The sequence below is a fragment of the Lycorma delicatula genome, chromosome 2 (genome assembly GCF_047948215.1).
Source record: "Lycorma delicatula isolate Av1 chromosome 2, ASM4794821v1, whole genome shotgun sequence".
Classification (NCBI taxonomy): domain Eukaryota; kingdom Metazoa; phylum Arthropoda; class Insecta; order Hemiptera; family Fulgoridae; genus Lycorma; species Lycorma delicatula.
Window position 1 is genome coordinate 137991901 of NC_134456.1, and position 26431 is coordinate 138018331.

Genomic DNA, 26431 nt, shown 5'->3' on the forward strand with positions numbered 1-26431 from the left:
GTAATTTACAGTTTACACATTTCTTCCAATGGGTAACTAGTTTTAACAATCTGTGAATGAAGAATGCTGGCAGTCTTTTCACTATCCATGCATGACCTTACTGTGTCCTTACATTCATCATTCCTGGTGAGATTAATACCCTTAACATGTTTATTTAATCAAAGAAAAAAATTAAAATCATAGGATGCCAAATCTGGTAAGAATGAAGGATACGGTTGCACACAATGTGTGTGGTTTTAGCATTATTGTTACAGAATTATCTGTGGATTGTTGAATACGACACACACATTTCCTTAAGTGTTTTAAACATCTCTTTGTATTTATTTATGCGTATATAACAAAGTATAAGTACATTTAAATCACAGGAAAAAGTGTCCAAACTTTGAGTTTGTACATAAGCTTGCTTGTAACAGTTCTTGATTATATTTATTCTCATTAAATATAACTTCTTTATTAACAATAAAAACCAGAACAGAAAAAGGTAAAGAAAAAGGAAACAAGTTTTATATCAGTTAGAATCACACACTTCTATTATTAATAAAAGTCAGTTTTAACTCATTTCACTCAATCCTTAAGAAAATCTGATTTAAGCACAATTTGATGCCAAATTATTTTCAATGCACCATTTGTTTAATTTTTTCTTTAATAATCTTTTCATATTAATATTTCCCGTATCTTCTAGTAACTTGTTGTAAGCCATAGGTCCAGTATAATCAAATTTGAATATATATGTAAATTCCAGAACCATAACATCTCCATTGATTTGTCTCCTGACCCTAACATCATAACATCTACTTATAGGCTGTGATTTATTTATACATTATATTTTGGAATGGAAAAATGGCACACAATTTACAGTTGAGCTGGCTTCCAGAAAGTCAGTCAAGTACACATTTTGAAATCACAGAAACACAGTTGAGAGAATTTTTTTAGATTTGTTTGTAATTTTTTTTATTGGGACAAGCTATAGAGCCTATTTTTCTTCTGGGTACTGATGATGGACCCATTTCATCTCTCATTCCAATATTGAAAAGGAAGTCATTGTCCCCATAGATGATGTTTTAGATGTGTTGACATATCAAGTGTACTCGACTCCATAACGATGCCAAATGACAGAAAATGAGAGAACATGGGACAACAAGTTTTGGAATGTTACAGTAGTAGAAGAAAATAAGACTCTCGCTTGCACAAAATTTTGTTCTCCAATTATATTTCAGTGTACATTACATTTCAGCCACCCCTCACAATTAGTTATTTTATTCTACCTCATGGAAATACAAAAAAAATCATAAAAAGATAAGCATTTTTGTAAAAATATATTTTTATTTCGTGGAAAAAAATACAAAATTATATTTTTTTTATTAGAAAAAAATTTTTACAAATAAAAAAATTATGTAAAAAAAGATCATAAAAAATAAAAAATACAGTAATTACAAAATTCAAAATTTTTTAAATAAAATATATATTTTAATTAACTTAAAATCAACGTGCATTAAAAATAGATAGCTAATAAAAACCACTTAGATTAAATAAATATTCATCAAATATTATTAAAAATAATATCTACTAAAAAAATGTTGTTTAAGTACAAAAAATATAAAATCAGAAATCATTTTTCAAAAAAAGTATTATGTTTCCAATATATATATACATTTATATATATACATTACAGTAAAATACTGTTAAAGATTTTAAAAAGTTTATTTAAGGCTAAGTTTTAAAGTTATATTGTATAACATAAAAGTCACTCCCACTGAAATGGAAAAACTGGAGTTTTGAAAATATTATTAGTTTATATTACTTCAGTCTTCAGTTTTGCTAATCCTATATTTTCACTTTTAAATTTACCACCGGAGTGTTTATATGCCATTAAAACATCTGACTTCAACACAAATGCTATTTACATTACTAGTTATTCTATTGTTATTGTTCTTTTAGTTTTACATTCATTATAAAATGTTAAAAAAGAACATAATATTTGAAGACACAGCATGGTCATTGTTTTAATGTGATACTATTTCACTTCAATAACCACTCCCACTCTGTTCAACCAACTTGTAAGGTAGTCTACAACTTAAGGAGTGCTTTAAACACGTTGTGGTGCTATTATCAACAGTCAAAAATAAAGTGAGACAAATTCCAACATGTGAACATTCATTCAAAATCTGATAAAATCAACAAGAAGTTGATCTTAAATATGATAAAGGAATTTTATAACATGGTCTTTTAGTAGATGATCTGGACAATAGGCTGCAGTTTTTTATAACTGATATTAAATGAAGTTGAACAAACAGTTTGTAACAGAATTTTTTAATAATTTTTTTTGGAGTAACAAAGAAACATTTTTAAAAAATTATCAGGAAAGGTAAATAAGTACAATTACTACCTTTTTATCCACATACTTGTTACTACCATTTTAGCCTCCCGAACCACCATTAGGTATTGCTTCAGAGCATGAGATGGAATGGTAATTTAGTAGCTTGTGAAAATGCCTTACATTTTGACAAGAGAACCACCAGGATTCAAACCCCAGACCTCTGGATGAAAGGCCAAGATGACTTATTAGTACCTAGAAAACAACAATTGTCTTGAATCTAATTTGAACAATTGAATCTCAGTTAAACCTGACCAATGCAATAGTTTGGAAGGAGGGATTTGCCAAAGAGTGGTAGTACCATGTTTTTTAAGGTAATAACAAGAAAAGTATATCTGGAAATATGTATGTATGTTGGAATTTATGTCCAACAGCTAAAAACGAATTCATAATTTTTAAAATCTATGTTTCCAGTATGGTGGGATTCTTACCACATTATGTTAATGAAGTCTTTTGACAGGAAACTTATCAGATAATCAGCTCCATAGAAATACCCTCAAAATACTTTTACTTATCAACTTCATTTTTTAGCAATATCATTGAAAATACAGCATACACCATGAAATCAACAGCACTTGAGGAAATAACAGAAGTAATTATATTTACTTTCAAAGAAATTAATTCAGATTACAAATATGCAAAACCATCTGTATTCAAGAACCCGGGTCTCTCTTTTTTTGAATGTTTCTGCACAACTCGTATTTATAAGTTTTACTTTCTCATACTTATGATTGTAGTTATATGATTGCAATCCATTCAAACAAATTTTCTCTTACTATCGGGGCCATTAAAATATTATTCTTCATATAAAATGCAACTGTTTCTTAACATTTCATATTAATTTCTTTTCTAGTAGCTAATAAACAACTATGCGTTATTCCTGTATAGTTGTTGTAGAGATCCAGGAGAAGTACAATGTCTTTGTTTGAACTTGCTCTTGAAAAGAGAATGCAATACAGTACTTTTAACAATGCAGATACCTACATCAAGAAAGCATGTGTCCTAATGGCCATCAAACAGTAACGTTAAAGCCAGGGTCCAGTTGTTGGCGATGCAACAGAACAATGCAAAGAATGGAAATTGGTTTTCATAAAAGGGACATGACAGGAGAATAATTTATTTATTTATTGGTGTAATAAGTAACACACCACAGCCAAATTCTGTGCCTATTAACTTGGCATAGGAACAGAAACGATCACAAATTGGAAGTGTTATCTACAGGATGTTTGTGCTCATTCCATAATTATTAACCCCATCAGAATGGGTAAACCTAGATGCAAAAGAGAAATCAATGAATTGTGTTTCTCTACAAGAAAACATAACATAGGCCAGTTTTATCCTACTCAGTGGGTTTTGCGAATGTTTGCAGACAAATGATGGAGTATTTCTTGTATGCTGTGCCAAAACAGTTTGCAGAAACACTTACAAAGGCAATTACAGCCAGCATTCTACCCATTACAATCATTATATCCAACAGATGAAAATTTATGAGGAAATATTAAATATCCCTGGGATGCAGTACAAATACTACACTGTTAACAATTTGGATAATTTTGTTAATCCTAATATAAGTGTCCATGCATAGTCAAAGAATTGAATCGGTTTGGGCTGCTACTAAACGTAGGAACAAACAGGAATACATGACAAACAGGGCAATAATATATTTTTATTTATGCAAATCTATGTAGATTCACATTAATAGAAATAGAGAACCCATCAAAAATGTGAAGCTGCATGATCAAGTGCTACAAGAAATAATGGCGTATACCTCTCCTAACAGGTGAGTGGTATGTTTGATTACAGCAAACATAATAGTTTTACAAGTTAGACGGATATTAAAGAAAAAACCCTGGAATACTTAAAGTGATATGTTAATAATGACAAAAATAATTTAAGCAAATATTTAAGAGCCAAAAGCCAGTCATGTGTCAGTTTCATTCAATGAGAAGTGACTTTTTAATTTACAAAAAATGTTATAACCATAAGGATTCATTAGGTGACTGGATTTAAGAAACTTTTACTCCCAAAACCTTGACATAATCATTCCCAAACAAGTTTCCATGCCAGGCTTACTAGGTAAGGTAAGAAGTGAAGAGGTGTATCACTTCACATATATCACATATTAAATTCACATGTATATATATTGACTAACATATATAAAAGTGCACTTCAATTTTCCTTTGTTTAATAAATATTTAGTTTATTGTACTTAATTTTATAAATGAATAATATTTTTAACTGATTATATGATAATATTATCACGATAAAAAATACTGTACTTTAAAGCTTTACTGATTTACAAAAAGTTAATATATATCACAATCGAGCTATTTTGCTATTTCTTAAAATAATTTTTAACGATAAATATAAAATGAAAAACTGGTAACCAAAATAATAATAAACCAAATTTTATTAATAACTATAATATGAATAAAAATTTTATTTTCTTATAGATGATCATTAGCAATTACTAAGAATTCAGAAACTTAGGTTTGACTTCTTACACATTTTTCCACTCTCTACCTGAAAACTTAAGAACATTGGATATCTTTGGTGTACAAGCCAGTATGAAGAGAACATTTTAGATGATAAGCCTTTTTCATGTTGTAGATAGTCATTAATTTTATTTTTTATTTTTTTAAATAATTACATACTTAATTTTTTATAAGAAACTGAATTTTGTAAAAATGTATTTATAAAAGATCTGTTAAAATTTTCTCCTAAGTTTTTATTACTACATTTCTTTATATGTAATACAGGAAATCAGGTCAACTCCTAAAGACACAACTGCTTTTATATTAGTTTTGTACTTTTCACACACTATAAACCATACTCCTATTGTAAAGGAAATTAATCTTTTGTTGCCTAAAAAATAAATAAATAAAAACAATACCTGTAAAAGAAACTACAATTTAAACACTAGCGATTTTTAAAAGTAGAAATACAACAAATATGAGTAAATTATTTCATTTATTTTTAACACTGCTATGTAAAATACACTTTTATAAAAGTTCTTTAAAAAATCACAAGATGACTTTCTGTCTATTAGTGTTATAGATCATACAATATACAAATAAGCAAAGAGGTAAAAATTTTCATTTTCATACATTTTCATGTGATAATGCACTCAAAAACTGAACAAGTAATCCTCACACAGCTATTTCCAATAAACTGATTCAATCAAATGAGCTAACTCAAGTAGCTAGTAACAATCAAAATTTCTATAACTAAGTTAAATAATTATATAATATTTAACCAGAATAAAAAAACAGACATGTTGATAAATATTAATAATACATTAAAATAATAATTATCATTATCTATATTCCATCTTGATTTTTATTAATTTTATTCTTTAAAATTTTTTTTTTAATTAGATTAAAATATGATGAGGCAAAAGCAATTTCCTAATTAGGATTACTCTTAATTTGGTACAATATATTAATTTATTAAAATGAGTAATTTAAAAATGACAAACTAGAAACATAAAAATATATAAATAAAATTTGAAGTTACTTAAAAACAAATATAAAATAAAAAAATTTTATTAATCTCAATTTAATCAAGCTCTAAATTGCATAAAAATGCTTTTTTAATATATCAAATCATACATAACAATAATTAATGCTAACATTGCTACAGAAATTACACAAACATGTATACACATTGCAAATTACTAAAAAAATATCACCAAGTACGTAGATTAAACAAAAGTACCACACGTTTAACGAAAATCATATTTTAATATAACAAAATTTAATTAAACAATATTTAATGTAAAGTGTGACATTACATTAAATATTAAAAAATGGCCAGCAAAATAAACTAAACTGACTACAACAGAATACAAAACTGAACAAAATTTATCAATAATAATTAAAATATTAAAGTGGTTTAAATAGTTTGATGGCATTATTAATATTGCTAATTAGATCATCAAAATTAAGCACAAACTACATACTCTGAAATCATTAGAGTGAATAAGACAGATAGTAAATACAAGTCTAATACACACTACTAAGCAACAGTCCTTTGTATGAATATCTCTCAGAGAGTTATTTCAATATATTGCACATTAACCTTTAACTGCATCTATGCAAGATTCAGATCATGCAAGGATTAAAACCAAATGATAACTTTCCTTGCCTACAGATTTGTAACACGATGCTAGATAATTTAAATGATGATCAAATTGTTTAGAAAAGACTTTTCATGTCTGATGATGCTAATTTTCATATCAGATTAGAACCAATAATCAGAACTGTCATTACAGGAATGACAGGCAAACCAAAAAAGATATTTACAAAAGCGTTACATAACACAAAGGTAACAGTCTTGTACAGGTGTCAAGGTTTCAGCATCATTGAGCCTACGGGCAAAAAAATTGATCTGTGACAGTAACAGCATCAAATTATCAAGAGATGCTTAATTCACTACTGGAGTTTCCTGATGGAGAAGCATGGTGCACTATATTTTCAACAGAATAGCATAACGACACACACATCTTGAGATTCAATGGAAATAGATAACCACTTTCTCCAAGGCATCTAATTTCAAGATTTGGAGACACAAACCTCACCAACAAGGTCTCTGCATCTAATGGCACCAGACCTTTTGTTTGGGGATACTTAATGTCAAAAGTTTATACTAGCAAACCAGAAAATGACAAACAGCAAAAGGAATGAGGTAAGGGAAATTATTATTGCTGAGGTAAGGGAAATAAATAAAAATTTATTGCAGTACATCATGGATGATTTTTTTTTCCAAGAACTGATGAAATATGTTCATCGCCAGGTTGGCCATTTAACTGATCTGGCCATTTAACTGATATCATTTACCTGTATACATAATTGTAATTATCAAAGAATGTAGAATGATCATAATCAATGGAAAATAAAAAGTTTTGTTTTATTTTTTAAATATCGTTCCCTGATTATGAGACAAAAATTATTACTTAATCTTTTCCGTGATATAAAGTAAAGAAAGATATATAATCATATCTTATAGTAAAGATTATAAATAAAGATATATAATCATTCCGTGATATAGTTCCATAAATAAAGCGATTTTAATACATATACTACATTAAAAAAAAATACAAGGCAAAAAATCTTTTAAAGAATTCTAAATTCAAAAATAATTTTAAAACATTAATATTGTAAGCACATCATATATAAAAACAAAAGTTTTTTTCTGTAAATTTTTAAGTTTCAATTTTTAGCTGTAAAAGTAATTTAAAAAAGATGTAATTTAATACAAAAAAAAAAAATATATATATATATAAAACATATAATAATAACATATATATACATATATCATATGATTTTTTTTTTTTTTTTAATTAAAAACTCATATTAAAAATATATTTTCTTCTAAAGAAATGATGTACCAACAGATTAGATGCTTTTAAGTATAATACTAACCAATAAAGAAAACCATAACTGGTTAAATCTATTATTTGCTAGGTAATGTTAAGATGGTTTGGGCATCTTATCCAGAACTATTGAATAGAAGGGCTAACTCATAGCACAAGTGAACATGTTCTCTTTGCTATAGCAGTGGCAATCGTGGTACAACCCTTTGTAATACCACAGAATATTACATTGCAGTCGTACTTTTTGTCCTTAAGGATTACAGATTAAGGATACCTACATTTATTAACACTAATACATGTTATTAATGTCAAAGTTTAAAATATTATCACATACTTGTGTTAGTCTAGGATTTTATGACTTAATGATTCAATTCATTATAATCCAAATTGTTTTATAATTTATTCCCAAATAACTATCATTTACAGTATCAATACTTACTTACATAAACTAAGGCTATAAAAATTTCCTTCCAATAATGTTTTTATAGATGATCTAACAGTATTTTTTTCATACCATTTTCATAGTTTCTTTTCACTGTCAAAATAATCAGGTTAATACCAAACTCTGGCAAGTTTTGCATCAACAGTGTCCTTTCATCAAAATTCAATTAATTCCTGTTTACTAACACGATCCTTTGGGGGAAAAATAATGCAACATGTTTGTGGTTGGTACAGGAATTGTATATACACAGTGCTACTGTACAGTTAACCATTTTATCCACAGTAATCAAACAATTACTAAAAAAAATATTGAAACAGATCAAAAAATATAAAAGTAATATTTACTTTATAAACTACATATACTTTACTTTTAAACAAATAATTGATTTATAAACAATAATCACACTGGACATTCCCTATTAACATACACAATAAATTAGAAAATAAAGTAGTTGTAAAATAATATCATGAATATAACAGCACCTTAATAAAACTTCAAATAAAAACAATCAAGGAAAATACAGCTACTCAAGTAAAATCCTAGACAACATCAATGTAAATGAAGTGAGCATAAATGTGTCATGTCAAAATACCATAATGACGACACAATGAATTAACAACATGAGAGATTTAAAAAACAAGACCGTGTGACCAGCATCATTAAAGTGCGGAGCCAGCTTTTGTATCTTATTTATATCTTAGCCATTAATTTACAAAAAAAAATAAAAAAAGGAGATAAATAATACCAAAAAATGTTTTTATTTGAGAAATGTCAAAATTATAACAAAGGCCAGAATTACAAAGAGATCATCAGTTTGAGTACTGAAAGATGTGGCAAAGGAATGATATCAGCTACAATTTTAAAGAGATGATGAAAATATTAGATGAAACCTTAAAACAGAATTATCAAGAAGAGAATAAAATTTAAATGCCAGAACAGCCCCCACTTAATCACAAATAAATATTTATAATATATATATATATATATATATATATGAATAAAAAAACAATGACATCAAAAGAACAGATAATACAACCTATACAAGAAAGACATTTAAAAGCAAATTTATTCTTCAATATTTTTTAATACCCAAAAAACAGAGCTACAATGATAAAAATTAAACTCTCCATTATTTAGTAATTTGGCATCAGATGTAAAAGCTGATATTTACATCCTGATAAAACGCAATATCTACAATATTTTTTGGAAAATTACTTACATATTCAAAATTTTCACCTCAACGAGTTCTATCTACTGAACTATATAAAAATGCAATACCCCATCCATTCAAAAGGTTTTATAGCAGGCAAGTGCAATATTAACATGAAATTTTTGATGTTGCCAAGTAAAAAAACAGTATATTTAGTTTGCCAAGGAAGAATGCATAGACTTTATTACTCCATTACACATACTGTATTTTTACTACAAAACAAAAGTTAATGTATTCTTGCTAAGTAATAAATTAAATCAGCTCTACTAAAGTTGCAGTATCTATATTGCTAGAATATTATCTGAATAACTGAAGTATGTATAGTAAGCTGATTTTTAAAGATTGATATTGAATTAGTTGAAATTTTAACTGTACTAATTAAAAAATATGAAATGGAAAAACTTTTAAGTACTGATAACTGCTTTTTTACTTGTAATGACACAGTTTAGAAATAGCCTTCCACTTATCAGTAATGTAATATCTGCTACTTTTTATGGAAATAAATTTTAAAAAATCATTTCAACTTAGAAAATTGAAATCTTCATTCAAAACACAAATGATAGCACATTAAAAAATTAAATATACTAAATAAATATTAGACAAGGTTTTTTTTTCAAAAACTTGATTTATGTACTTACTGCATTTCTTCTTAGGAGGGCATAATTAGTTTGAATTTCAACGTTATTGTAAATATTTAATATACAACCTGCAGACCAAATTAATATCACATCATTGAAATAAGGAACAAAAACCAAAGAGTAAAAGTACTACAATAAAATAAACCACATCTTTAGCTGTAAAAGTAATACAAAAAGGATGAAATGTAATACAAAAAGATATATACACATATAGATATATACATATATATTTTGTATATATATAATATATATATACAAAACATATAATAATAACATATCATGATTTTTTTTTTAATTAAAAACTAGATATTAAAAATATATTTTCTTCTAAATAAATGATGTGGTCTTGATGCCTTGAAAGACACTAATTTACAGTGCAACCAAATTAACTTAGTAAAGTTTAAGGAAAAATGTGAACTAACAGCTTGTGACTGAATTGGATGAAGTAATCTATGTTTTTTCTCTTCATCAAAGTATTTAATAACATCAAAAATAATATTTCTATTTTTCTCATAAATATGCAGCTTTCTCATACTTGCAGACTTATCCTTGTTTATAGTCTCAATCATTGCAAAATAAATACTAAATGAAATACAAAATAAATATTTCTGTCAATCTCTGTAGGTCCTGAATTTAAATCCTGATCATGCATGGCATTTTTTGTATGTTACAAAATTCCATCAGGCAAAAAGACCAAAACAATCAATGCCCATAATATCATAACAAAGAAAAATAAATAAATACTTAAAGGGCATTTAAATTAGCAATAAATAGCAAAATAAGTAGTAGACTGAATTTAATGATAACTGAAACTTGTGTAATTAAATAATGCAAAAATAAATATTAATATCCAAACTGAATACAAATACTAATAATAATAAAATAAAAATTTGTTATTTATTAGTAAAAAGAAAGCAATGCTTAATAGAAAATACACGAACAGCTGTAGTAGTTGCTTGCAACCGGTCTGAACTGTTAAACATATGACTGCTCTGGTAAACATGACTGCTGAGTCAACTGATGATTTAGAAGGCTTTAGTTCACATTTTTTCTGCATGCAATGTTAACTTGGAGCCACTGTACACATATTTATTTTCCTGCACTTTTTATTAAATTTTCAAATAAATATTTTCGGCTTAGTATATCGATCATTTAAATAAACAAAAGTACCATAAGCAAAACAAATGTATATTGTTCTGCTTGTTACATTAAAAAAATTGTTAATATCAAAAGCAGTTATAAAATTTTACAATTTACTTTATCACAACCTATATCTATTTACTATTACCTATAATACTTATCTCAGATCATACCAGTTACTAAACTATTATAAACAGCACTTTTATAAGGCACATCATTGAAATAAAAGTTTCTTTCTGCCATAAAATTGAATTAATCAGGAAAAATTATTATGCCAGAATAGTTCTAAACATTTTTTTTAGAACAGAACAGTTATTAAGCTCATATTTTAATATAATAAATAATATTAAAATTAATATCATTTAATTCCAAATCTACCTTGACTCTGAGAAGAGGAGTATATCACATAGGTCAAAAAAGGAAGTACTATTGTATATACACATAAATACTGTGAATGTTGTGTGTGTGTGTGTGTGTGTGTGTGTGTGTGTGTGTGTGTGTGTTGTGTGTTTTATCAAAAATTATCTATGTCAAAATAATAAAATATTAATTAAAACTGAAAATATTACAGCTACAATAGCAACATTACTTATTTTAGTAGCACTGTTACATAAATCTCCTTGACAAAAGCACATCTGAACCTAAAAAAAAGAAGAAAATTAAATTATTTAAATTAATCTAATTAAATACATATTATAAATAAATGTAAATGCCTAGTCTTCTTATCGGTGAATCAACCCTTTTTTTTTTATTCTGTAAAAAAAAGTCATTGCATCATACTAAAAGGTAAAACATCATCATAAAAGGTAAAACTTTTTTTTCATTGTGCCCTGACAGGAAGCGATTTCCTTTACACAAAATTTTGAAAACAACATAATTTATGTCAAAACATTGATCACTTTAAGAGATTACTTTCAACAGAATTAAAGCTTTTGCTACTGGAATTTACTCACCATTCAATTATACAGTAAAAGATCTGATGTGTTTTTGCTCTGATCAAATCAGGCAAAAAACACTAGTCACTCAAAGTTTTACAAAAATATTTAACTCTGTAACAGTTCAGCAAATCCAACAACAATGACTAGTAATTATAGTAAATAGTTACTTGCAAATCATACTATCTAATTACTACTCGATAAGAAGAAATTCACCCAGTAATATTACTTAATAAGAAAGACCAGGATAAAAATGACATATATAAAATAAGATTTTAGTTTGCTGTGACTGGAATCTCATACACAAAAGAGGTGGTAAGAACTTTAAATAGATATGAAAAACATTTCTTGTTGACTGGTCCTTTCTGTCTACTAAGGAGTAATTAGGGTTCACTATACAGGTGGGTGGAGATAAGCCAAAAAAAATATGAAATTATTATAAAAGATACCTTTATGGCTTCTAAAGCCGTAAAGGTTATTCTGTTCTTCAGAAGGATATAACCTAATCTGTCCTGCTTTATATGAAGGATGATATGTTTTACAACTTTTGGGGACTGATAACAAACTCTTTGTAGATCACACCCCATAATATAATCTTGATACCCTAGTGTTTCTATAATGGGCTATGCCCAATAATAATTAAAAGTAGTCCTTGCTACACAGTTTAAATAAATACCAAAATAGGCTCAGAGCTTATTAAAGGAAGAAACACTTTTTTAATAACATGTTCATCAGTTCTAATTGCCTGATGCCCGGGATCCGGGCATCTAAAGTAACTCTAAAAGCTAAAAGCTTTAAGAGTAATAAATGCCTGGAAACACTCCACACCATCAAACAATACCGACCTAAGCTGAACTCTAAAGTTAAACCGATGTAAGCTCGGTGCTATAACTACTATTTCACTATCTGTCCAATAATGTAGATGTATACACATTTGCCCCAGCCTCTGTTCTCTTACAATAATTACAAAAAAATAATGTTTATTTCATCCAAAAAAAATTCAGCATATTTACCAAGGTCTACCCATCTAAAAGTCTTCAGGTAAAAGTCGTATAATCCAGCCCCTGCTTGATTATTAATCCTGGAACCATCTATGAGGTGGTTTTTAAAATAAGGTCTGTTTTTGAATTTGCCGCCTACATATGCAGGGATTCATTTACAATGATCGCTACAATTCATGATTCCATTGAATGTGAAAAAGTATCTGATTTTTGATGGCAACAAACAATTCTACGACTGATATTCACACACAAAAGTTGTGATATTTATGGGCTAAATGGGCTAAGTACTATGAGTAACACTAAAGTGAGACAGTAGTGCCATTCATTTCAAAAAAGCTAATGAATATTCATTACGAACAATGTTAGTGGCTGCCATCGATGTAACAGATGATTTGGTTGAAAAAGTTAACAAAAAAATTTGAGAAAGCCGTGCTCCAAATCTCAAATCATCTCTCTGATTTTTTTCATGATTTATGAATTATATAAAATTTTAACTGAAAAACTGAGCTAAAAAAAATGTGTGCTGGCTGGAGACAGATGTTAACCAATGCGTGGTGCATACACGGACAGAAGAAAAAACATCTTACTGAAGCAAATGAATTTTTGCAGCTTTACAAAAATGAAGGTGATGAACTATCTGATCGCATTGTAACCAGAGGTGAAACGTGGATTTCTTATTCAAATGTCAAGATAAAATGACAGTCAATATGATAGCGGCATTCATAATCTCCAAACCGAAGAAGTTCAAACAAAAATGTTCAGTAAAGAAGCTTACAACGACTGTTTTTAAAGCAAAAAGGTGCCTTGTTTGTCAAATTAAATGACTCCAGAACTACTATGAATGTCCATTCATATTCTGAAACATTAAAAAATATAAGAGATATAAAAAAATAAACACTTGGGATCCTATTCCGCAGGATTTTGTTTTTGCATGGTGATGCTTAGCCATAATCAGCAAATTAGATAGTGAGGCGATTGTAAAAGTTTTGTTGGAAAATCTTTAATTAACCACCCTACATAGGATTATTTGAAAGTGATGACCTTTCAAAGTTACCTTTAAAAAATCTGTTGGAGAGTAGTGCGAGTGAGGCACAACAGTCGCCCCATGTTCTGCCACTCCATGAGCTGGCACATTGTTATTGTGCAACATCCAACTCTGGTTTTCTCACAACTCAGTTCTTTTTCTGTACATAGCAACCCTCAAATGTATAAAACTGCCATTTAGAACTCCTTATTTACAGACATAATGAATTCATAATGGACAGAGTATTTCCTGTCAAAAAACCACCAACATTCTCTTCATGTTTAAAACTCATGCAGGTTTTTTTTTCGTGGCGAGACAATCCTTTCCTACCCACTGTGATGATGGCATCTTAGTTTCCACATCACAGCCATAAACCCCAATCTCTTCTCTTGTAATAATTTTTTTTTAAGTTTTCATCGACATTGGCAAAGTTAGGTGTGGCTTGGACTGACGTTAATATAATTTTCTTTCATCAGTCAGCAAACACGGCAGAAATTTTGTGAAGCACGATAAGTTTTTCCATTAAAATTGCTAGAGAGGATCCTATTCTGATATTCTTCAGCAATCTCTAGACAGTTAAATCGTAATCTTCATGAACTCCATCAATGTTACCATTTGTTGATCAAGAGGTCATCTGATCTGGAATCTTCATCATGGTTCTGCCCCCTTTAAAATGACTGAACCATTTATAGTACTCATGATCTGTCCAAGCAAATTTTCTCAAATGCTTACTGAAGCATTTTTAACATCTCTATGATAGTTTTACCAAGTTTGAAGCAAAATTTAAAACAAAGATGTTCTTCAAGATCTTTCATTTTCACTTATTAAAAATCTGACTAGAAATATTAGTATTAATCTCTTAATCTACAACTGTTTATCTCTTAAACTAATAATGGTATGGTGCAGTATTACTAAGGTTTTTACTAAAGTCTTCTTTTGAACACACTAGTAAAAGCAACTTAGCTAGTACTTAAATTATATACTTTGGTCAAAGAGAATCAGAAACAACAATAACATTTTTCTTTAAAATGAATAAAACCAACTTCAAATATAATGTAGTAAAATTTGAAAATCGTACTTTTCAATTTTTCTTTAAATCGTATATTATAATTAAAACTAAACAATTTACTCTTTTAACGCAGTGCAGATTTCAAAAATTTTAACAAATTTCTTTATTTCTTAGAGAATTTCTTTATTTTTTATTATTTCTTAAAAGTTTATTAAATCTTTCTAGTTTCCTTTAAAACATAACAAGGCCGATAAAAAAATTTGCCCTTTATAAATAAGAGGTATTTATGATAAATTCAAAAAGTGAGATACCTGCATCTTGATAAAAATAAAAAAAAGATTTAAGAAAAATGATGAATGTGAAAAATGATTTAAAAAACTACACTAAACATAAGGTAAGTAAGACTATAGAATGAGCAAATATATAGTCCACATTAATTTTATTTTTACTAATCTTTTTTACATATACAGATACTTGGAATATTTGAATACACGGTACAACAATCAAATACTATGCAATCATGATGGGAAACAAATAAAAAATATTTTCAAATTGTTACTAAATGACCATATTAATTTTTCATTTGAAAAAACTGCATTTTTTAAGAATATTTTTGGAAGAAAATTACTATGTAACCACCAAACGAAGTTATGACTAGTAAACTGATCACTTTTTCCCTTTTCCTTTTCATGAAGTCAGTTACAAATAGCGATACAATCACATTAAATTGAACTATTTTGATGACATACAGTTTAGAAATACCAGTGGGGAGCACAATTGAAAGAAACAAGAAGGATTTGCTGAATATAGATGCTTCTAAGATATAATAATCAAATCCCTTATCATGACCACGTTGGTAACTAGTTAAAAGAAAAGAGGGTAAGAACTTATAAACAACTTTAAAATGTCATTTTTTTAAATTATTTTACCTTAGAATTTCCCCAAGCAGCTGGAGCACATCTTTCTTCATTGTCTGATGGTCCACGCTGAAGACATAACCTCTCTGTTGCAACTCCATATTCTGATAAAAAACAAAATGATTAATAATTTTGTTTAAATGCTTAAAAAAAATAGGATAGCAATAGACATAAATAAGAAAGTATACAAATAATATAACTAATAAATGAATAGTCAATGAAAATTACTGTGCACCTTAACCGTACCTGTAACATCAGAAATTGTAGCCACAGCAGTAACAATGCAAGGTTTAATTCAATTGCTTTTTACCTTTATGTTCAAGTATACCACTAGCACTTGTTTAGTATGATAAAAACATTCTGATTTACTAAAAAAAATAAGCTCTCAGTTGCACCGATCAACTTTTGACAAATATGGTTAACTTTTTATTTATTATTTTGAAGAAAAAATATATAAAATCATTTTAGATAAACAAAAAGAAAGAATTTATTCGCATTTGAACTCAAAAAAGATTTCAACATCAACAAACTTAAATAACCACCTGTTTTAAAAGGTGGCTGTTTTAAGATTTAAGTAACCTGTTTTGAAAAATGCAGAAATTTACTCATCTTACTTTCCCCTTGATAAACTGTGCTGACTCATTACAGACCTTACAAGCAAAATCCCTTTTCAACATTTTATTTCTGGATATGAGTAAAGAAAAATTATTTGCTGATCTTAATTTTGACTTATTACATCAAATTCACAATCATTGTCATTTACACTCCTAATAAAAAAATAAAAACTTCTAAAAATAACTAAATGCCTAAAAGGTAAAATATTAAGTTCTCAAAATAAATTGAAAGTACCCTCTAAGATCTGCTTGTTAGTTACTATATGGTATTATGTATGATATTTAGTATCTTAATATTATTTTTATAAATATCACTCCATCTCCATATTAAAACCTGGATTGGACTGACAGGATAAATATACAAATTTCATGATAAATCAATTAACTGATAAATTATATTAATTGATAAATCAGTTTAAGTAATTATTGTACAATTTTTAATGAACCTTCAGATCAACCAGGAAAAAATAATAAGATTTGTAGTTTAAATATGGATATTTATGTGAACGTACAAAATCATAAAAATTGACTTTTTGGATCTTTTCTGTTAAGCGTCAAGAAATATTTTTTTCAGAAATTACCTAACTATAAGATTTTAAATTACCATGCACTTAAACAAAACAATGAAAAACTGCACTTTCTTCTCATTTCGGAAGCCAGTAAGTGACAATATCTCTCAGGAATTTTTAAAACAAATCACAATCTTGGCAGCACTGGCTCGATGCAGTGTTCTACTGGTAGCACAGTCTTTTAAACATTTAAGTGTGCGCTTCTATTTGCAGGTCAATGAAATTCTCTGAGTGTTCTTTGGTGTTTATAATTATCCGGTAGGTTTTGAATGCCAAGGTATGTACACCACTTATCTGAAATAATTAACGATCCCAGCCAAATATAATTCACTATGAGAACATTTCTGCACCTCTGTCCTGCACAACTAGAAAACATTTTTTTGTTTTACAGCAGAAACCACAAAAACCCATTGCTGAGGTAGGACTGACCAACATTGTCTTTCTGACGTGTAAACATGGTCTTATCGTTCAACCGTTAAACCGGACTTAGCGATTACTAAAGGATTGCTAATAATATTACAAGCAAAATCCTCATACATATAGTCGCACTGATTAACTATTGCGTTATAGTTAATCTCCAGTTCTTCCTTGCAAAATTGATAGTTGTTTGTCTCTTCATCCAGCAGTAAATGAACAACACAATTTTGCAAAATGGTAATCTAGATCCCCAACAATGAAATTTTCCTGATATAATGCTCTGAATTCTGCACAACCATCCCAGAAGCACGTCTATGAATCATGAGCACCCATACACAAAATCATTTCGTCATCACGTTGCCATATGCAAGAGTTGTGTACCATACCGTGTTCCTGTAAGAAATAATGTATTTTTTTTGCAACTTGATCCAAAGATAAATAAAATTTATGGTGACTAAATGGTAATTAACACATGACCGAGAATACATACATACAAAAAACTGTTAATAGCCAACATAAGAGTGACATGTTTGAATAAGGAAAACAAGCATCATCAAAACATGACTTCATACAAATGCTATATGACTCACTGTCATGTCTTGTTTGTTTTAACATTTTTGTAAATACTGAATAGAAACATTAATTAGTATATTTAATGTTTAACAAAAAAAGAGACAAAGAGGAAGAAAGAATATAATGGAAAATAAATTTCTTGAACCTAACAGAAAAAATCCCACTTTTTTAATAAATTACCCAGTATTTCAAAAATCTTCTCACCAATTTACTTAAAATATAATTAAAAGATTTTCTTTTGCAGAAACAATTTTGTTATTTTTACTATGGATAATTAAATACTAATTAAGATTTTTTTTATCTGTGAAGCAGCACATCTACTACCCAATCTTGGCATGATCTGTAAAATGTTTTATCTACCAATCAGAATAAAGATTTATTTATTTGTCAGTTTAAAGAGCAAACTGTACACACAAAAAATTGTGCATAGAAAGAAGGGGTAAATAACTGTTTACCTGTAGTTTTCTGTATTTATAAATGACATTTCTCGCTGTTTAAATAGCTTTCAACAAAATAAGTAAACCCAAAATTTAATTTGCTTTATTTTTTATAGCATTAGTTACAAAACTGTAAAAGTTTAAACTCATGTGTTTTCTTTTGATAGTAAGACTCTAATAGAGAATTTCTTTTGATAGTAAGACTAGTACAGAATTAGATTAATAACAGAACACATACCTTCATCTTTGAACTGGTTAGCACCACCTTCAAGGATTTTCCCACACCATCCAGAAGCACAAGGCACTGCTTGTATACCAGGAACTTTTTCTATTGCAGTTGCATTATTATATGCAAATGGATCCTTACAATTGCCTAACTCGCCGCGAGATCTACACTGGAAACATCTTTTTAGCACTCCTGGTTTTACAAAAATAATATATATTCAGATATAAACTCGCTCATGCACTCAAAATTAATGAAATAAAAACATATATTTTTAAAACGAAGAAAAAACTAAAAAACAGATTCCATATAAAATTGATGCTTTTATTACATTACATTAGCATACACACATACATACATTTAAAAAATACTAATTAACATCTTTTCAACAGATTTTTTTACTTCCCCCATTATATAATTATACAGTATACCAAAACAGTATATTATGTACAGCAAAGCATGCTAATCAATCAAATTTTGCAATTTGGGATTTTTACAGCTTTTGATGTTTCACAAACCTTGCAAAAAACACAATTTTAGTATAGAAAAATTTCAGGTGTATGTATGTTGTACTCTTTTTTGTTCGGTATATCTAAACTGAGTTGACAAATCTGAATGTAATTTGATACAATGAGTTTTGTATGGATTGTTTAATTGCGCCACATTTTTTTTTTTTAACCTCCAGGATCACCATTAGGTATTGCTTCAGAGGATGAGATGAATGACTTGTAGGATGTATAAAATGCCATACCTGACCAGGATTTGAACCCAGGACCACCGGATGAAAGGTCGAGATGCTACTGCTTGTGCCATGGGGGCCGGAAATTGTGTTTAATTCTGATCACAATAACTCATTGATCCGTTATTTCAAAATTTTAATTTTTTTTAATAGTTAGGTAAATTTTTTCACATATTTTAATGCGCCTTAGTAATTAAGATTCTTTGTGGTGTTTAATTTTACTCAAATCCCCATTATGATGTGGAGGGATGGGGCAAAAAAACACTTTTCACTTTTTTGCCTTTTCTAGACTCAAAATCACATTCTAATAATAATTGAATGATTCCACATGTCACTTCGGTTTTGCATTCAGGCAATTTCATTCAGAGACAGAGATAAATCCCTAATCTAATCTTTTTAGATTTTTGCCGGTTATTATTTTGCCCTATCTTCAGACTGGATAAACTAACTTTTATGAAATTTTGTATCATGATTTCTGAATAAAGGTCAATAATCCTATTTATTTTTTGTCCAGGAAGTAGGGAGATGTAGTCACTACGGTTCCTATAACTATAAATCTTTTACTAGCGTATTTACGTATTTTAATTTATCACTTACTTTTCCACCTAAGTAATAGTCTGTCAAACTCAAAGCCATAGTCAAATTCCATAGCAAAAGAATTACTTCAATGTAAAAATATATATGTAGGTCACCTGACCTAACGCTATTGTTTGTAGGGTAATATGAAATCATAATAAACAAACAAAACGTAACTAGAAAATTATAATTAGCGACAAGAATTTTCAACTCTGTAAAAATTATACAAAACAATTATGATATATTAAACCCACACAAGAATTTTAAATTAAGCAAAATATTCTAAAAACAGAGAAGGACAAATGCAAGGCGCTCTTGTTATTAAATGTTGGTTATGAATAGCAAGAGATGGGAAAATATACACCACCTAAAAATGTTACTCGTAGAGTAAAATATTTTTTTTATCCAATTCTTTTTCTGTTTAGCCTCCGGAACCATCGTAAGGTATTACTACAGAATATGAATGAGGATATGTGTAGTCTTGTACAGTCTCAGGTCAACCGTTCCTGAGATGTATGGTTAATAGAAACCCAACCACCAAAGAACACCGGTGTCATGGATACCAGTGAAATTTACCTGATTCAATATCTCTTAGGAGGCCTGTATACTTTTGATTTTTTTTTGTGTCCCATCGGATCCTAAATTGAAAGGGTGAAGCTTTTTCCACTTTTTTTCATATATCATGAAAATTTCCTTATTTATTGGCTAGAAAAGGTCAAATATTAAAAAAATCATGATTTTGGGTTGCAGTCAATCAGTTAAAGATTTTGAGAAGAATTTAAGAGGGGGCTAATTATGTAGCTCAATAACTGACTGTTGTACAAAGTTGAAATTTTGTAGTTATTAACATATGTCAATTCCAATGCTCACAAAAGTTTTCAGTGTTAGAAAAAATTTTCTCTTACGTGATCCAAGAGAAGCCAGCAAAGTTTTGCAACTTTTTTCAGCTTTTATTTTAGAATATTCTTTTTTGTTAAATAATAATGTTTCATATTAAACCAAAACAAGATTGCCTCAATCTAATCAAACAGGACATCAACCAAGAAAACCTTAACAGATTAAAATGAAAGTTACAAGATGAACTTATTTTAAAAATACAGTAATCAAACTATTCACAACAACCAGTTCTTTACTTTTTGACATTATTATAAGTTAGCAGTACTGCTGGCCTTGAGAAATTAATTAAACTTCCTGAAACTATGAGGGGAAGATAAAAAATAGTAAAATTATTTCTCCTTCATATTTTACATATTGCCTTAAAGTAATCATTTCAATTACTGTTTCAACGATAGGAAATTATTTCAATAACTGTTTACTTTACTAAATTTAACTTACATTCAGATACTACTAGTAAAAACTCTACTACATGATAATCTTCTAATGGATTATAATTAAACATTTCTTAGATAACTAATTTTCAATAAATTATATAAAGTTAATATCAATCGTGTATAACATAAAAATTTATAATACCAAAACTATTATTCTTCCGTAAAATTATTTTATTCTTTAATATATTGCGATAAGTAGAAAAGCTTCTAGATGGAAAATCAAAGAACGAGAAAGAGAAAATGTAAGAAAAAAAGTACACAGATAAACAAATGGAACAAAACAATTACAGACATGAATAACAGAAAGAATTTGTAAAATGTTGAATAATTCAAAATTAAGAGAATTTTGGGAAATAATGTAATACTTTGGATAATTATTATCGTTTGGATACCGCTGAATTTAAAAGAATAAAAGGATGGATTGTTTGATACTAAGTCAGGACAACACGTAGATCTTAATTTATAGATACTGCTGAGACCCAGAGAGAGCGAGTGCAAAAAATCAGAGCTCACAAGTGAAGAGTTCATCATAAGTACATTCTATTTTGCAACTGTATTCTGTTCTGCGATTAATTGTGAAAAGCTGTTTTGAGGGTTCATTGTGAACCGCGTACAAGCAAATTATTTATTTTTAAATGAATAAGCTATTTTCCTATTGTAAACAGTAGAAGTAAATAATTCTAATTAAAGTTTATTATTGATTTTATAATTATAATCTCACCGTCATACTGACTTCTTAATTTAATATTTTCATTAGTCGTTGAAAACTTACACTTATTTTTTGCGATATGTAATGTCACAAATTTGTGGGATTTTGTTTCTTTGTGATTTTGTAAATACTAAGATACTAAAGAATAAACAAATTGTATATTTATAAGAGATTTAACATACGTAATCTCTCAATATCTTTTGCTGAACTGTTAATACACAACAAATGTAACTATTTATCTTGAAATTAATACGTTCATGATTTTTATTTTAAAACCTCCCTATTCAATAGTTACTGATGTACATTTAGTAAGCCGATCGTTAGATAACACTTAGTTTATACATCATCCATTAGACTGAGCATCTAATCGAATCCCACACGCTTTTCTTTTGTTACAAATAGTTCAACAAGCACAACTGTTTTATCTTGTCTTGTAAATAAAAGAGGCAATCTGTAATTGAACATTCACAGCAAAAGAAAAAATAGCGATTGAAATTCAATGTGAACTTGTAGCAATTTTTGATCTAAATGTGATGAGTGTTCAACACTGTTATGAATTTTGTAACGATCATCTAAACATAAGAGTCTTTCCACATTTTGCACAGGGACATTTTGATGATCACTTAGAACAGAGGTCGGCAAATCATCTGCCAATTTGTTATAATTGGAAATTATAACAATGTTTGTTACAACATAGAATTATATGTTCTTAAACAGTTATCTAAATTAAAATCTGTGAGCTTAGACCAATATTTTGATTTTAGATACATCATATTTGAAAACAGACATTCACAATTATACATAGTTGCAAAATAAGAACAAATTATTAGCGTACACTTTCTTAAAATATGATATTTATGAACCAAATTCCAAAACATGTTAATATTATCGGTATAATGCGCTTTTAAAACAATATCATTTTGCAGAATTATTATTTCTAATTCTATTTCATTCTTATTACTAAGCTCAAAATATTGGCCAGTCGCAGCAGATGCATTATCAGAAGTCACATTAAACAGATTAAAAAAAAATACTATAACAGATTCTAATTTTTTTATATCTGCAAATCGGGAAAAAAATTCTTCTGCAAAATTCTCTATAATCTTTACAAATGATGTAGCATTAAATGTTTTATTATCCAAACTTTCAATAATACACTTCACATTTGCAAAATGCGTTAACAAATTTTTTTTCTAAATGCGATTTCAGTAATGCTAATTTAGTTTTAAATGCATTTACTGCACTAATCGTATCAGCAAAACGATGATTTTTTCCTTGTAACTTTATTTTATTAAATTCATTTAACTTGACTGAAAAATCGGTTAAAAATCCCAAATCTATCAACCAGTCACTATTTTCTAATCGCTTGTAATATTCACCTCTTGATGAAAGAAATTCTTTTATTTGTGGCAAAAGGCAAATAAGGTCATTATTACACTCGTTATTTTCCTCTTCCAAAAATAATTTAAATAATCTGCGTTGCATTTCTTGTGATCTTGTAGCATTAATAATTCTTATTACAAGTGACATTAAATCATTAGAACCAATAGTTTTCACGCATAGTAGTTCTTGGTGTATAAGACAATGGTATGATACAAATTTAGGAAATAAAGAATCTCCTCTGCATAAAGCAATAAATCTAATTTTCTTACCGGTCGTGGAATTTGCACCATCTGTTGTAATGGAAGAAGTTATTAGTCATTGCAAATTTCTTAAATGCGAAAAATATATCTTCTCCTCGAGTATGTCTCTTTAGCGGATAGATTTTAAGGAACTCTTCTTTTGTAGAAAAATCATCGAACAACATTTTTACACAAACCGCTAATTGGGCTATGTCTACTACATCTGTTGATTCATCCAACTGTACCGAAAAGAAAATGCATTTTTTCATATCATTTGATAATTGTGTTTCTAAATCATCTGAAATTGTTTCAATTCTTCTGGTTTGTGTTCAGGCTGACAATTGTAACGTATTTATGGTTGCAACTACTTCTGATTTATTTTTAAACCCTTCAAATAACGAGTCAGAAACTTCTAACATGGCTTCGTTTATTAAATCTCCATCTGTATAAGGTTTTTTCTTCTTTGTTAATAAATGTGAAATCTTAAAAGACACAATTGTTTCAGCTTTAGACCGTTCCAACGGTTTAGCAAAAAAGTTTTGTTGTTTGATAATAACTGATTTTAGGGAAGATATGTTTTTTTTCTTATTTCAGAGGCCACAGGATAGTCGGCATCAAAATTTGAATGAACGGTTTTGAAATGTCTTTCGATGTTACTTTTCTTGGGGAACACAACACTATTATAACACAATAAGCAGATACATTTGCCTTTAAAGTCAATAAAACAAAATTGTTCTTCCAGGTCGACATTAAAACGATAAATTCTTTTTCTTTCACAACTATTCATGACGGGTTATTTATATAAAATCCATTTAACCGATACAATATGTATTTGATAGTGAAAAGCGCGATATCTTGCATGATATGATTACTAATAATAGGGAAATAATAAAATATAGTCAATAATAATAACTCTCACAATATGTAGCACCCAGAATATGTTAACATACTACCAAATTTATCAGAAGCGAGAATATTCCTACGTGCTGAATAGCAAGTGTGTCAGTGTATGACCTTGATTGTTATTTGCTGACACTGAGGTCGCACAATTATATTGTCTTATATACGCATGATGCCAATACAGTTATTGGGCTTAGCAGGTGTGTAATATAGTGAGAACATATGAAAATCTCATCGAGGGCACCACGTTCCCAACCCCTGATTTAGAGTATTGAAAAATATACAAATAGATCTCTCAGTAATTGACAGAAAAGCACAAGAAAAAAAAATAAGTGCATCTCTCAATCACGTTATCCGATTACAAAAATGAATTCACGGGGCAAAAATATTCTTAGATGTTTCCAATGTAACAGAAACTCTGTTATTACATTACGCCTGAAGAAAAAATCCAAACCATTCTCTTCTGCAAGAGCATGAAAAGATAAAAATGGCTGTATTAACATGTTCCTAAAAATGAATTTACCAACACAGTTCAGATTAATTGATTTTAAGTCAAGACACGAGCATCAACCAAGATGATGGATGATCATATTGAAAAAAGTACCAATGTTTCTAGTCTTTCTCTTCTACCACAGGAACCTTTGTATTATGTACTATTTCTCTAAATTTCTTTATACAAAAAGACTTTTTCTGATATGTTACATTTCTTCAATTTTTCTTTCATTTGTTTAATATATGCAGCTGAACTTTTAATTTCTGAAAAGTCAAAATTTATGAAAGATTTTTTTTATAATAGTTTTGCATCTCATTCAGATCATGTGACCCGGGAAACATAATCTTCTCTTTGGAATGTTTTTTTGAAATCTTGATTTTTATATACTTAAATGTTTGATTTTAATCTACAAATTTTTTCTGTCTTAACTGATTTAAGTAATTTTCACAAAATCCTTTTTTCTATTTTTATTTTATATAATTAAAATACACAGTGTTAAAAAATTGTACCAACCCTTCAATAACTTTCAACAGTTTTACATGGAAAACTGAATTTCAGTAAATGCTGCTACAACAAAACGATTTATTTTTCGATGTGAAGCTACCCCTTGAAGTACATTGTATATGTCACTTCTGAAACTAGCTGTAAAAAATGTTAAACGGCAGGTTAGGATTGTCAAAGCCCAAAGCCCCATCAACATTTTTTTTAAATATTTTTTAAAACAATCTGTCATAACCCTATCCTTTCCATTTAAAATTTGTATAGGGCCCTCCCTTTCCCAAGGAGGTTTCAGAGTATAGAGGTATCATTCAAAAAAATAATTGTTTTAAAGATTGTGCATCTGCCAAATTTTATTGTTATATGTTTAAACGTTCAAAACTTATTTAAGTTAGGTCCCGTACTTTATGAACACCTGGTATAAATAAATTAAAATTTATGTAAATATAAAACCGTAAAAAAATTATATTAATACAAGTACAAACTATAAATAATTATACATATCTGTAAGTTATAAAACAAATACTGCCTCCCAAAAGTAATTTTATTACAAAATTTACAAAACAAATGAATAAAAGATCACATATCATAATTAATTGGAAAAAAAAATACAGTTAGATTTATAATAAAGTACGGGTGAAACAACACGAACCAAAAATGCATAAA

At 28.4% G+C, this 26431-nt stretch overlaps 1 protein-coding gene across 2 annotated transcripts in view; it reads right to left on the bottom strand.

Annotated features, from left to right (window-relative positions):
* Positions 1 to 5325: 5325 nt before the first annotated feature.
* The window catches only part of rtv (QVR superfamily protein rtv), a 32232-nt gene continuing 11126 nt past the window's right edge, over positions 5326 to 26431 (bottom strand). The window contains exons 2-5 of one of the 2 annotated variants that reach the window (XM_075356296.1): positions 18913 to 19092; positions 16077 to 16168; positions 11768 to 11819; positions 5326 to 10106 (exon numbers count right to left, since the gene is read on the bottom strand). In XM_075356296.1, the coding sequence (XP_075212411.1) occupies positions 10027 to 10106; positions 11768 to 11819; positions 16077 to 16168; positions 18913 to 19092 (404 nt within the window). In that variant the 3' untranslated portion in view covers positions 5326 to 10026. Of the gene's footprint in view, positions 10195 to 11767; positions 11820 to 16076; positions 16169 to 18912; positions 19093 to 26431 lie in introns of both variants that reach the window. The other variant, XM_075356297.1, reaches the window with a different exon arrangement.